This window comes from Ananas comosus, linkage group 1 (genome assembly GCF_001540865.1).
Source record: "Ananas comosus cultivar F153 linkage group 1, ASM154086v1, whole genome shotgun sequence".
NCBI lineage: Eukaryota > Viridiplantae > Streptophyta > Magnoliopsida > Poales > Bromeliaceae > Ananas > Ananas comosus.
Window position 1 is genome coordinate 8003105 of NC_033621.1, and position 15098 is coordinate 8018202.

Sequence of the window (15098 nt, forward strand, 5' to 3'; positions counted from 1 at the left end):
CATACGCGAAAACTTTTATCTTTTATAAAAGCTACCACGAGGGGTAGAAAACCTTTTATTTTACCAAATCCAGAAATCCTTTTATTACATTCATGAAAGTCCACATATTCCAATGTAATAAAAATACTGAACCATATAAACTGACTAAGCTATAACAACAGAATAGTAGGGATAAAACTAAACCGATAACCTGGGTCGGAAGCTCTATCGACCGCTACGAACGTACCTCACGTCTCGTCCCAAAACTCAACGCCTGCAATACCTGAAAAATGGTTGGGGAGGTGAGAACATGTAAACATGTCTCCCCTCCCAGTGGGTACCGCAAGCCGACGAGGGCGAGGAGTACTCACCGGATCAGGAAGATAAACAATGGTATATGGGTAAGTGAAATACAGTAGCAACGATAATGACGAATGAGATATAGATATGAGAGAACAACTACCGCTACTGTAAATAGAACGAAAAGCATACATACAGGGATATCAAAACTATAGTAGCAAGACAAGTATAAAGAAGGAACTACAAGTATACATGCAACAACCGCTACTATAACTATATGCGTCAACCGGACAAGTAGTCCAAAAGTACCCAATCTAAACCGCCGTGTCGGTCTAAGGACCTTAGGCAAAAGCCACTACCTGCTCACACCTGGCATGTAACCCTAGCACAGAGAGAACACCGCTGGGCTCACGGGTCGGATGTACGACCACTTTTCCGGAAAAGAACACCCTCCTGCGAGGGATCAACCCGCTGGTGTACGTGAAATGCACTCGAGCTGTGGCGATCAATGCGGATATGATCAATAGCCAACCGTCGGCAATCAGCTGACAATCACTGCCCCTCTGGGCATACCGACCGTGTAGGTCATCAAGTAACAACGTGAACCGACCGAGATAGGTCAATATACGGAAAGTAATGAACGACCAAACAGGTCACCGATGCAAACAGGAGAACCGACCAACCAGGTCACAAGTATAATATATACGAATGCCATCTACTCTACCCCTATACAGGATACTACACATAGAACAACCAGGTAGAGTAAATAACGATAGGATGTAGATACTACTCAATGTCAACTAAAAGTACGAATGCAAGAACCGACCGATAGGTCACAGGAGTGTATTCGATATAGTCCAGAACTACCGTCAGCACCAGCCGACAATCCTACCCCTCAGGGTACACCGACCTCAAAGGTCATCGACGACGGGACTCATGAAGCTGACTGACTAGGTCACAAACATACCAAACAGTGGAACTGAGTAAACTATAATAATCCGTCGGCGTTAGCCGACAATCCCACCCCTTAGGGTATACCGACCTCAAGGGTCATCGAACGAAGTACGAGAACCAACCAACCAGGTCAACAGATACTGAATGCAACAACAAACCAACTAGGTCAACGGATACTGAATGCAACAACAGACCAACTAGGTCAACAGATACGAAATGTAACAACCAACCAACTAGATCAACAGATATGCATATATAAAGAGAACTGCTCTACTCCTACTCGGTATACAAAGCATACAAACAGCGAGTAGTGTTTAACGAATAAACAAGGGTGCAAGGCTTAATATACTATGGATAGTAACAACAGAAGAGTAAGGGTAAGAAACCATCACCAAGCGTGCACCACTGTACCGACGTCGGATCGAAGTACCCACCTGTACAAATGCTGCGCCTGTCTCCTGACTGCAAAAGGACGTCAACCGGACCTAAGGAAGGTCCACCGGGTTAGTGTCTAACCCACAGCTAATAACCACTAGATCCACAACCTACAAGCAAACCCATGGAGATCGGTTTCCCAAACCGATCGCCGTAATACGCCGGAAGTCCCGTAATCGCACGGGGACTACGCCGGGAGCCACGAACTGTCCCGAAACATACCGACTCGAGCTACGAGTCACCTGCTGCCACTAAACATAAATAATCGTGCATCATGGCAGCGAACACAGCTCCTCGTGTCGAAACAATTATCGTCGGATAATCGTTTCGATTCGGGTTCCCGGAAGTGTCTAATTCGACACCGGAACCCACCGTCGCTCACCCGTCATTTCCGAACTCTCGAAATGACGCAAGTGACCAGCCAACAAGGCTCAGCGACTACGCAAAAGCTCAAGAAGCACCGTCGGAATAATTCCGAACCGAACCCGCGTTCCGTCGGCGGATTTCGCCGAAAAACGCACCGGAAATGCATTTCCGATCTTCGCAAGGGTCTGGGGCCTTGGACAATCAGTCCAGAGGTTATCCTCTACCAACACTTACTGCAAACAACAGCTACGACGAACCAAAATGCATAAAAGCCCTCCTGAATACCTGAAATCGCATTATTTCATGCGATTTCGGCGCTTTTGTGATCCGACAACGCAAACCAGAGGTCAAACAGCCAAGACGAGACTCCCGCTGACTGGTCTCAGCGTGCCGGAGGCCGTGCTCACCTTTCGGAGCACTGCCGGCCACTGTGGCACGCGCACGGGCGACGCAAAATTAGTAAAACAGCGCGCACAGTAGGAAAAGCATGCTTATCTCGCTAACCAGGGGCTCGTTGACCCTAAGTGAGGTGAGCACTGTGATCAGGACTGACTGACGATCACCGTGCTCACCTCCGGAGGCATCGGAACAGCCTCAGGTCGCCGGAACAGTGAGTAGAACAGGAAACACTGCGCAGAAAGGCTGAAAACAAGCTTACCGGCCAGGGGAGAGCTAGGGTTGGCCGCCGGTGGCTGGACGGCGGGCGGCCCGGCCAGGGAAGGGTGCGGCCAGTCGGTGGAGTCCGGGGCACCTGCTGGCCGGCGGCGGGAGGCGGCCAGTTGCGCGGCGGAGGAGATCAACTCGATCTCTTGCTCTCGGGTTCAAAGCTTCCCGGCGGCGTGGCGGCGGTCGGAGGAGGTCGGGGCGGCGACGGTACGTCGGCGGAGGTCAAGGAGGAGGTGGTGCTCCCGACAGTGGGCGGCGGCGGCCCTCGAAGGCCGTACAGGTCCAAGCAGGGCCCGCACGCGCTCGGGACGGCCGCAGAGAGCTCGGGTGGCGGCCGGCGGCGTGCGGGGACGGCGGGAGGCGCGCGCGAGGTCGCCGGAGGTCGCCAGAGGGCGGCGCGGCCGATAGGGAGCGGTGGCGGCGCGCGGATGCAAAGATGACCCAAGCTCGGCCTGGGTGCATGCAGGTGGCCGCAGAGAGCTGGGGCGGCTCCGGCGGCATGCGCAGGGACGACGGCGGCGTCGAGGGGAGTCGCCGAAGGCTGGGCCACGGCCAGGGGACAAAGGTGCTCGAGCTAGGTGGCTACCAGGGTCCGCAAACCACAATGCGGTGAAGGGGTTGGCCAAAAGGGAGAGAGAGAGAGGTGATGCAGGGATTTCCGGCGGCCGGAGGAGCTCGTCGGCGGCCGAAGCATGCGCACGGGGAGGGCAGGAGATGGCTGAGGCGGCTGGTGGGCTAGGGCTAGCAGGAACGACCTAGGGTTAGGGTTTCCAAGCAAAAAATCTAACATCAACTTATAAATGTAAGAGTAAATTGCCGAAAAGTCCTCCAAGACTCAACCATTTAATCTTAGTCCCTCACCGCACAAATAAAACGTGCATAAACCCCTCCACGTGCGATTTCACGCGAAACGGTACATAAAATGTCGCAACTTTTGCGAAATTACCGTTTTGCCATCACTGACCTCTCCTCGATCAACGCGCGATCTCCGCAGATCTGTTCGTCAGATTTGCGAACGGATTGCACCAATGCGATCAGCACCTCGGAGACAACAAAGCTACACTTTCGATTCATCTCGATCGACCACGGATTCACAACAAAATCCAACCTTCTTCCAAAGAAGGAAACACACACACAAATACATATAAAACATGTATTTTTGGATTTTCTCGAAATCCGTGCGTCAAACTCAAAATCTATCAGCGCCACTAGTTCCAGAACAGCTGAACCGGTCGAAACGAGCTATTGGACTGATATGAACGGAGTCCGATACGCACCAGAAGCCAACTCTACTCCGTGGCTTCTCCGGAAAACCGGAGTTACTATTCACTTAAGTGAAAACTAAAAATCGCGTATCTTCTCCATTTTAGCTCAGTTTCTCCTGAAACTTGACGAGTGCTTATGTAATTGAATTACACACATAAACATTATCAACAGAGAGTTTAGTTGCACTGTCAAAAATCTCAGTCCTTACAATACTAGATATGTATTGAATTTTTGGGGCATATTGTACACTTGATAGTAATACTTGTTGCATTACAGCTTACTTGGTAGCCATGATAGAGCATACTTGTTACGTGTCGGCATATTGGATTCATGATAGAGTAGATGTACTCCGTGTTCATATCATGTATACTTGTGGTATAGTAGTATAGCATTTCAATATATGCTTTTATTTCCGCTGTTGTTATTTCGTTATCCATATCTGCTCATGATTTGGGCCTAGTCGTGCATTTTGCTAAGGTCAGTAATTGCCCACTGGGAACTATAAATTATAGTTCTCACGCCTCCTATTTTATATTTTCTTTCAGAGCCTTCCACTCCGGGAGTGGCTCGGGATCGCGGGAAAGGTTTCGCCTCGAGTTAGCTATCGAGGGACTTGGTGATAGGTGGTCTACCTCTCTTTTGTTTTTCTTTGGAGAGGTTGTGAGAGTTTTGTACCTGGTTATAGAGACCACCCTGCTTGTATATCTTGAGATTTATGATGTATTAGTTCATTTTATGCTTTAGTGGTTTAGTTCTCTTTCGACTCTACTTGTTGTTAGAACTTAGTTGTATTCTCGCTCTAATATCTCTAGATGTTTGTATCACTGGTTTATTTATCGCTTTTGTTGTAGACGCCTTATATATGCAGGCATATGGCGGGTCTGGGCACGCACCGGGCGGGCCTATGCCGGGTCCCGGGGCGTGACAACTCGACACCCCAAAACCTGAATTTTCAGATTTTGGTGCTAAGTATTTCTTCTCGCGTTCTCGCAACACGAGTAACAGGTCGGTACTCAGTCAATGACCTCCATAAACACCAGGAATAGCTCAGAACACTATTCTAACACTGAAACCTTGCTATTTGCAAAAGTTCAGTGTGCTACACACTGCCCTCGTCGGAGTGTAACTATTTTTCTTCCCCTCTCTCGTCGGCGGAGGGCCATCCTCACTATCATTGCGGAGGGCCACGGAGGTGGTGCAGGAGGATCAGAGAGAAAAAAAAAACAAAAAAAAAAAGGTCGCAACACTGTCTCGGCGAAGTCAGAGGCGAGAAAGCGAGGAGGCGGGGGTGCGTAGGCGAGGGTGAGGGCGTGAGGGGCAGAGATGAGACAGCCGTTTCCGTCTCCACCTCCGCCTCCGCCTCCGCCTCCGCCGCCTTCTTCGGAGAAAAAAAAAGAACGCGAGAAAAAGAAAAAAAGGAGAGAGAAAAAGCTATAAAGGTATTTTGGTCAGTTTGCTGAAAATCTGGATGGAATCTGCAAAATCGAAAAAGTTGGCCCAATTTTGCAAAATCTGAAAACTTGTGAATTTTTTATACAAATTGGCCAAATAAAAATTCTACAAAAAATAATGATAAAATAGTTAAATTTCAAGTATATGTCTTGCTTTTGATGCTAACTAAATTTTTTTATTAAAATTTTACTTAATTTGGATTGTTTTCTACCGTTGAACTTATAAGCGTGCCACATCGGCTATTAAAATAATTATTTTTAAGACCCTTCGATCACTTGGCAAATTAATATCGAAAAATTATGAAATTTAGTTTTTAAATAGTTCGAATAGCATATATATCATGTATAACAGAGTCAATCGTCTAATGGGACGTTTTATTATCGAAAATAATTTTAAAGCATGAAAAATTTCATATTTTGGAAAGCATAAGAGATAGTACTAAAAACTTATTATCTCAGAGCCATCAATGTTCTTAGTCTTAAAATTACTCCCATATATTGTACCCTTCAATGTACATGCCATGAATATCCACTTTAAGAGAGAGGGCCCTCTACTTTAATTGCACCTATCCTTCATCCAAAAATCATGTGCACTGTACTAACTTCCCAATTAAATTCCGCCAGTTCCACCAAAGCAAAGTAGCTAGATAAAGCAACATAATAAATAGGCTAAATTCCTGGAAAGAAAGAAAAAAAAAAAAGAAAAAAAGAGCCCTCTTACACTTTGAACCTCCTATATATCAAACATGCTTTTGATTAAAAATTACATCAATTACCTTCCAGTACTTTATTATTATTTTTTAAATTAAAATTTATCTAAAATATTAGAATAATGGTTGAATTTAGTTGTAAATTTTTTAAAATAAATTGTAGAGAAAGCTAGTTATAATTAATACAGTAGAATCATATGAATTGAATTAAAATTATTAGACAAACTATCACTTATTATAGTAGTAACAAAATAAGGGCGCTTGTTTATCTAATTTTTTATCTGGCCTTTAAGATGTAAATTAGATAGATATTAAAGTATTAAATGATATGATATACCGGCACTTTTGAACATATATATATATATATATATATATATATATATATATATATATATATATATATATATATATATATATATATATATATTTACAATCTAATTTGCCGATCAAGGTTTTAAGTGCCCGTCGGCACGGGCCGTATCCACCGTGCCGTACCGTGCCAACAAGTTACCGGCACGATACAGACCCCGTGCCGATGACACAACTCAAAACCCTCTATTCTTTAAATTAGTAAGTAATTTCCTCAATAAAGTTCAAAAGATGTGATAAAAAGACATAATAAATAGTTAGAATATTTTGTTGCTAAAGAAAATAAATATTTCATGCTATTATGTGTCGGCACACAAGAATTTTTTTGTAATCGGCCACGATCGCGTACGGCTCGGCACGCACGTGCCATGCCGTACGCTGCGGCAAGTTTCCGCACGATCCATGCCACGCACTTAAATCCTTATTGGCCGATTATTATACTAAATTTTAAAACTATTAAAATAATGATAAAGTGCAAGAAGCTAATGTTGCAATTTTTAATGTATGAAATAAATGAGCAAGGTTTAAAATGCAAAAAAGTTATGTAATTGAGTCAAAAAAAAAAAAGGAAAGATTTATAGATGCCCTTCTAGAAACTATTAATTTCATCAATACCCTTCTAAAATTGATAATATCACAAATACCCTCCAATAAGTTAAAAATTATCATAAATACCCTCTATTAGTTAAAATCCGTTAAGGCCTGTATGAAACGGAGTTAAATTTTCAAAATACCATTTTTACCCTTCATCTCTTATTAATAGTAGAAATACTAAGAGGTATTTCAAGATATTTTTTGTAAATTTAAATTTGAGTATTTAATATATACATATTAAATTAAATTATTAATATATATTAATTATTAAAAAAATATAAAAATTATATTTTATATATAGTATGTTTTTATTTGATTTTGGTTTTGTTTTTTGGTTTCGGATTTCGGTTCAGCTTCAGTTTAAATATAGACCAAACGTATAACTGAATTTAAATATGGATAATTCCTGAACATTTTTTTTTCATTTAAATTTTTATATATAATTATTTATTTGATAAAATATAAATAGAGCCACTAGATTTGATAAAATTATCAAAAAATTAAAAAATTCTCATTTTTTTATACACTAAAATTAGTTAATTTTTTAAAAAACTATAAGTTAATGGGATATCACCTAAAAAAATGAAGGTTGAGGGAGCTGTTTCAAAATGTAGGGGTATTGATGATAATTTTCTGTATTTATAGGGGTATAGGTGATATTTTAAACTTTATAAGGGTATCTATGATATTTAAGACTTTGGGAGGGGTATCCATGAAATTGCCCCTCAAAAAAATATTTCACTTTTTTCTTCTCAAAGAATATTAAATATTATTTTATTTTATTTTATTTGATACCGCTATTCTTTCATTCCACCCGATTTCTTCCCCTTCTTTTATTCTCTCTTATGCTATTCTTTCCTTTATTCTTCCTCTATTCTTTGCTTGACTCAGAAGTAAAAAGAGGCCCAAAACTAAGTAATGCAGTTCCTCAAATCTCCACCACTAAAGTTTTATTATTCTGTGATGGCTTTCCAGAGATCAACTGTTCAGTCTTAGCCCATTTCCAAAATATTATAGCCAGATTAAAAAAATTTAGCCCTATTGCATCTCGTTATATAATCCTAATTGAGTCGAGATTCATTTATTATAATCCTAATTTAGCCCTATTGTATGCTCTGATACTTCTAGATGTTCATTTATTACTGCTTATTTATCGTTTTGTTATAGACGCCTTATATGTTGTAGGTATATGGCGGGTCTAGACACGCACTGGACAGACTTTCGTTAGGTCCCAGGACGTGACACTTACACTCGAAACCAAATCACCCTACCGTGGAATATAAAGCTTATTAGAAATATTCACTTCTCCGTATGCGAAGAATATATTCTTACAAACTTTCCCTTCTCCTATTAAAAAAATAATAACAAAAAAGGAAAAAAAAAAGAAAAGAAAAGGGAAAGAGCAATCAACATACACCCATGCATCAAAGACTAGAAAATACATAAAACGATCAAAACTTTCAATTGAAATAACATAAAATTTGCTCACCAAGATCAACACAAGCCCATCACAGAGCAGTAAAACAATGTCCTTGCCGTGTCCGTATCCTTATAATTTGAACTTTACCGAATCGTCGTATTCGAATCGTGTCATGTTCCGTGTTAGTATCCGTGCAACATAGCGCATAACATAACCCTCAGTTGGGAAAACGTAAATAATAAAAATATGCATTTTATTATATCATTCTGAAGAAGGCCTAGGTAAAGTGATACATGGTTTTAGAAAAAGATAATACCATTCTCTTATAAGTTAAGTTCTTTAGAAAAAGATAATTACTAGTACATACATCATTTCGCAGGACAAATTAAGTTGTTTGTTTAGAATTAAAAATTTTGAATGGAAGGGTATAAGCAACAACGCTCAACAAGGGGATGCAAGATGCAGGTGCAGATGCAGAGAGAGGAGGAGGAGGGGGATATACGTACCGCAGAGAGAGGGAGATGCAGATGGTCAGGTGAGGTCAGGAGGAGCGGCAGTGGGTGATGGTGGAGCAGCCGCGGGAGTAGGGGTGTGCCTGGGCGCCGGGCCGGCAGTTGGAGTAGGAGGCGCCGCGCTGGGAGCAGGGCACGCTGTCGGCCCGCAGCGCCGCGTAGTTCATGTAGTCCCCCATGCCCCCCGCCAGCACGCGCCTGCTCACCTCCTCAAACACCGCGCACTCCCCCACCGACGACCCTCGGCACGACGACGGGAGCGGGATCGGGATCATCAAGCTCAGCGGCGCGTCGCGGGTGGAGCCGAAGCTTACGCCGAGACCGGAGTCCGATGCTGCAGCGGCGGCGGAGAGAAGGAGGAGTAGGAGGAGGAGAGCAGGGGAGGAGGGGGTTGCATTCGCCATTGTTTGATGTGTGGGCCTTTCACTTTCTCTCCCTAAGTTTGCGCTGTCGCTCTCTCCCTCTCTATCTCGATCTCTTGTTTCGCTCTCTGAGATGCGAGGGAAAAGTAGACAAGTCTTTTTCTTCTAATAGGGAGCACTCTCTCTCTCTCTTCCGTTTTCCCTCCGGCCATGATTTTCTCCTTTATCAGATTATTATTATTAATCAGGTGTGGGTAATTAAAGAGAGGAGGAGGATAATAATTAAGTATATATAGTAATGAGGAGATAGTCATACTGTGAACTGTGAGTGCTGTGAAGGCCGGTTTGCCTTTGCAGAATTTGGAAGGTGCACTAATGATTTTGAGAAAATCGCAAGCATCTTCATTTATTCAAACCTGCCAGATCATTCAATTTTTTTTACTCAGAATTGTATTGTACGTACGGAGATCAGTCTCCCTCAAGCTCGCAAAACTCGTGGACCCCTCGCTTTCGATCGTCCGCTTCCACATAGAATTTGTGACGTCAAGGAAAGGACGTCACACTATTAATTTTTTAATGCGTCATTTTAACAACGTACAATTATCATATATTATTTTTAAGGAATAATCTTATTGGTACACTTAAAATGTTTGATATTATAGTAAATGCTCCTACATAATTTGTAATATCAAAATTGTCCCTACAAATATTTACTTACTTTGTTTCAAGAATACCCTCAACCTATTTTAATCTTAGTTATTATAAAATAATATAATGAAGATTAGAAATAAAATTATCCATTTTGCCCCTAAAATTGTGAGGGGCGTATAAATGTACGTTTTTGTATCCATTCAGATTTCAAATATTATAATCAGAAATTTAATTAATAGGTTAATTAGCTATTAATAATTAACTATTAAATGAATTTATACCAGTTTCAACTGAAAATTAGTCAAATGTGTTAAATTTAATAGTATAATTATCTTACTTTGTGAAATCTTTTTATTACCTAAAATTTTTATCTTTTCAATTTATTATTTAAAATTATTATTGGTTCATGCAAAGTCTGTTAATTACAATAATTTAGTTTGTCCTTTCATAATACAATTAATTTTTTTTTTTATTTGAGGTCGAATTTTATACTAATATACTACTATTTGTTAAAATTTATTCATAGCGACGAATTTCTCTACATTAAGTAGTTAAATAAAAAATTTTATTACTTTGCAATCGGTTTAGTAAAAAAGTAGACATAACTAAAATGAATTATCTTCGTTCTGACAATAAAGCAAAATAAAATTTAATTTAACTACAATTTATTTCAAATAGAAATATTTATTTAATTGAAATGAATAATATTTTTAAACTAAAATCAATTGAATTTTATTAAATTTTTAGTCTAGATAGAATTTAATTAAATTTGAAATATAATAGAGGGTATTTATAAAATAGAATTAGTAATTGACCCTTGAATAATTAAGAGGGGTAAAATTGGAATATAAATATTTTATTAACTTTAATATGGATGGATATTTGATAGCCGTTAGTTTTGAACGTTTCTTAAATTTGAAGGGTATACATAATATTTCAAATTTTAAAGTGGTATTTACGAAATTGGATGTTTTCACAAGGGTCTTGAGGAAATTTTTTCTATTTTTAATTAGGCACTTCTTTATATCATTTGGTACAGTATAATTAGTTGGATACACATCTCATATATTATAGGTTGCAAAAAAAGATTGTTTTGACAGGAACAGTAGGGATTGGTTTTTTTTTTTTGTTTATTTTATTTTTGGCTCGATCTTACTGCTCCCAGATAAATCACAAATTTACTTTCTCAAAAAGTCATTAAACGTAGTGACGACCACGGGAGACAGTTGAAAATATTAGGATTAATTCCATACATATCCTCGCTCCAATCTTAAATTACATAGACACCATTTCTCAAAAAAAAAAAAAAAATTACATAGACACCGCTCTAAAAATATCAATATTAAAAATACCTCTCTAATTTGGAGAAACTATCATAAATACTCAAATTCATAATAATTCATTGAAAAACAAAATAAAATTTTATTTTGCCCACTACATATACCATTTTAATTAACTCAAACATTATTTTATTTGAAAATATTGTAAACACTAGTGAATGTATACCAAATTACTACACTATACAAATAGAAAAATAAAAAAAAATCAAATTAATTGAGAAAAAGAAGAAAATAGACTCACATAAATTTATAATATATTTTTAGTTTCGGCTAACTCTTTTTTATGATTAACAGAAAACCCATATAATATTAATGAAAAATAAACTTCATGAGTACGCAAAAAATGCATTTATAAATTGAATCATAAATAAAAACAGAGTTATTTTTTGATGAAAAATAAATTTATTAGCCCTACATGATATTACACAATTATTTATAATTAGGCATAATTAGTCCAAAATTTTTAATCTGTGTGGTGTAGGGCATTTTTGAAATAATTTATTAAGTTACGGAGGCAAAAAAAAAAAAAAAAATGATAATTTTAAAAAAGTATCTACTATATTTTATAACTTTTGAGCGATACGTTTAAAATTGTCCCAAAATATTAAGGAAAAAACTCAAAAATTTTGCTTTATCTGTTGGCTAGTTGTACTTTTAATCTTTTTTAAACTTGTATTCAAATTTTTGACGAGTTTACTCTTTTGCCTTCGTGAAGTTTAGTCCCATATTAATGGTGGAGTTAAAATTTTATGCATACACATATATTTAAGGGCAAAATACCGAAGAGAAATCTTTTTATTAGTGCACGCATCGTCGAATCAAGCCGGGGCATCTCACCTCGTACCCTTTTTATTTTTATCTTTACTTATTTATTTATTTACTTACTTAATGCGCCTGGATATTTTTAATATTTTTTAGGGTTAATAACATATAGCCTTCTATAATTAAACATATCGGCAAAGTTCAACTTTTCACCTTTATCCTTGTAAAAATTTAATAATATTTATATTTGTCACTTTAATTTGTTATCGTTAGAGCACTTTTTTTAACGGTAGATAAATAAAATGATATTTTTGCTATCACAAATACGTCACTTTAAAAGTCCCAACGATTAGAATTATATAAAAATATCCTCCAAAAAGTCATCTTCTTACAATAGGATAATTATAATATAAGACGGGTAAAAAAATCAATTTATCTCATTCACTAATTAGAATTAAGTAGTTTACCTATAGTTAACTATATTTTTCTAACGAATCCTAACAGTAAGGGTATATTCGAAATCGTTAGGATTTTTGCAGAGATGAAAATGAATAGTTGAATTTTCGTAGGAATATATTTGCTATTCGATATGTTTACAGCGAGCTGTTTGCAATTAATCTTTTTTTTTTATGTTAAAATGTACAAAACTTGTCTAAACAATAGATCATTTTAAGTCGGTTATCTAATCTTTCAAACTTTTGATTTTAATGTCCAATGTGAGTCAGTCAACGCTATTTTGACTTCAAAATGTAACTAATTGTTTACTTTAATAAATTTATATATAGTTGCGAATTGTATGACATATACTAATTAACGCATTCAAATTTTGGAACAAAAGTGTCGTTGACCGGCTCAAACCACAAATTGAAAATTTAGATAGTAAAACTAATATTATAAAAGATGGATAGACAAATGAAAAAGATTCATGAGTCTGGCTTCAGTGCTTCTAATAACACCAAGCATTTGGCGTTATCAAGTTTTTCACCGTTAGATTTATTTTATTTTAACAATTTCTGTTCGTAAGATTATTCAACGAACCACCCACTCAACTTTAAAGGAGCACTATATTTCTAACCGCACATCCCTTCATCTAAGGATTGGAAACTTAATAGCACAAATGACTTAATACTATTAGAAACATTCTGGTCTAATTCAATGATTGTTTAGACAAATTATATATATATATATATATATATATATATATATATTTTATAATAAATGATCATAGTTACTTGAATCTAAATTCATTTCAATTTAGCCATTTGGATCCTAAATTTTAATTTATATTTTTCACAATCACTCTCTCTCTCTCTCTCTCTCTCTCTCTATATATATATATATATATTTTATAATAATAATAATTATTAGAACGTGTGGACACACCCTTAACTAATAACTAGTTAAGGGGCCCTGCACGATGCGCCAGGAAGACAATACAACAATAAATTATTATAACTATTAACATTATTTTTTCTATTATACATTAATATTTTTAAATATTATTTATTTTAGTATTGAATAATTAAAAATTACAGAATAAATTAAAGAATGAAATTAAAGTATATTTTTTCTAAAAATATTTAAACCTAATAAGTAAAATGAATAAATTAATTTAAAATAAAATAAAAACTCATTACAGTATTAAGAATAAATAATATTTTTCTATTATCATCAAGATAGAATTTGTAATAAAATAAAATAAAATAATTAATTGAAGTGAAAGTACTATCTTTGTATTCTTGGCGGCAGCGTTTTCATTGTGCCCTCAATAACTTTTACCGTCACACGTATAACTAATAAAGTATTTGATTCCTAAATTTTAAATTAGTGAAGAAATCAGCAGATAATTTGTCGTACCCCTAGAATTCAGCATTTGAGGCTTGTCGACAGCTCTGGAGAGTGTCGGGACAAGTCCGAGTCGCGTTGGCGCGAAATAGACGCAAAACGGACTCAGCGTGACGCAAGAGTAGGAAGTTAGCACTAAAATATGTAAATTTCAGATTTTCAGCATTGGTACTAGTACAACACAGGGGAGTACCGGTACCTTGTATATTTTTTGTGCAAACTGCTCTTGGGTTGGCCATTCTGCTACAGGGTACCGGTATGCCATTGGCTTGGTACCGGTACTCTAGGGTAGGTGAGGGGCTGTTTGGTCTTTGGCCACCTTGTTGTCTTCACCCTACCTACTCCCTCTACATATGTGTAGAGAGGGAGAGAGGCAGGGTTTTTGCTGGGTTCTTCTCCTCCCTTCACAATGAAGCTGGTTTTGCACTTTGGTTCCTCCAACTTTCAAATCACTACTTCAACCTTGAGGATTGTTGTTTCAGCTGAATTTCAGCGGCGACCGGCAGTGTTTTGGCTCGTGTGCGACGTAGGAAGATCGAATTGTGGTGAAACTTGGTTTGCCGGATTCTAGACTTCCAGAGAAATCCGTGGAGCCCAATTTCACAGAATTTGGTTGAGGTTAGCCTGATCGTTTTCGAGTTCTTCTCTACTGATGGAGTTTTGGGCAGAATTGTGAACTTATGAGTTTTCTTGATGCAATTCTTTGAAAGAGCTAGATTTCGAACCTGAGCTTGATACTCCAGCATAGTTCACTGGTTTTGGGACCTACCTTCAACGGATTTGAGCACTAGAAGGTAATTTTGACATTAAAATGGGGATGAAATTAGCTTTAGTGCTGAAATTGTTGGTGTATTGATAGTTTTGGTACTTTTGGTGTCTAGACTTTGGAGTAGCTTTATTGCTGGACCTGGGTGGTTTTCGGTTGATCACAGCAGGTGTCACGCCCCGGGGTCCCTTTTAGTTTAAAACATAGCGGAAAAGCGTCTGAAATTTTTTTTTTTTTTTTTTTTTTTTTTTTTTTTCTGCGGCACGTTTATGTCCCCTCTGAGACAGGCACACTTGTCACTTAAGGGACACAAACACCGCCTAGACCGTATGAGACCCCAGTCCGAAAAG

General features: G+C 38.0%; 1 protein-coding gene across 3 annotated transcripts; it reads right to left on the minus strand.

The window, feature by feature from the left end:
• LOC109707800 (rapid alkalinization factor-like) lies at positions 204 to 9563 on the minus strand. 3 transcript variants are annotated; one of them, XM_020229340.1, is made up of 2 exons: positions 9017 to 9563; positions 204 to 262 (listed from the first exon to the last, which is right to left on the minus strand). In XM_020229340.1, exon 1 carries the CDS (start codon positions 9424 to 9426, stop codon positions 9052 to 9054), a length of 375 nt encoding a protein of 124 aa, XP_020084929.1. In that variant the 5' UTR covers positions 9427 to 9563; the 3' UTR covers positions 204 to 262; positions 9017 to 9051. The 3 variants fall into 3 exon arrangements, 2 of the variants coding, with proteins under 2 accessions (XP_020084929.1, XP_020084923.1); XR_002215575.1 differs by lacking the exon at positions 204 to 262 and adding an exon at positions 2373 to 3441 and having other exon boundaries at positions 8580 to 9563; XM_020229334.1 differs by lacking the exon at positions 204 to 262 and adding an exon at positions 2373 to 3441.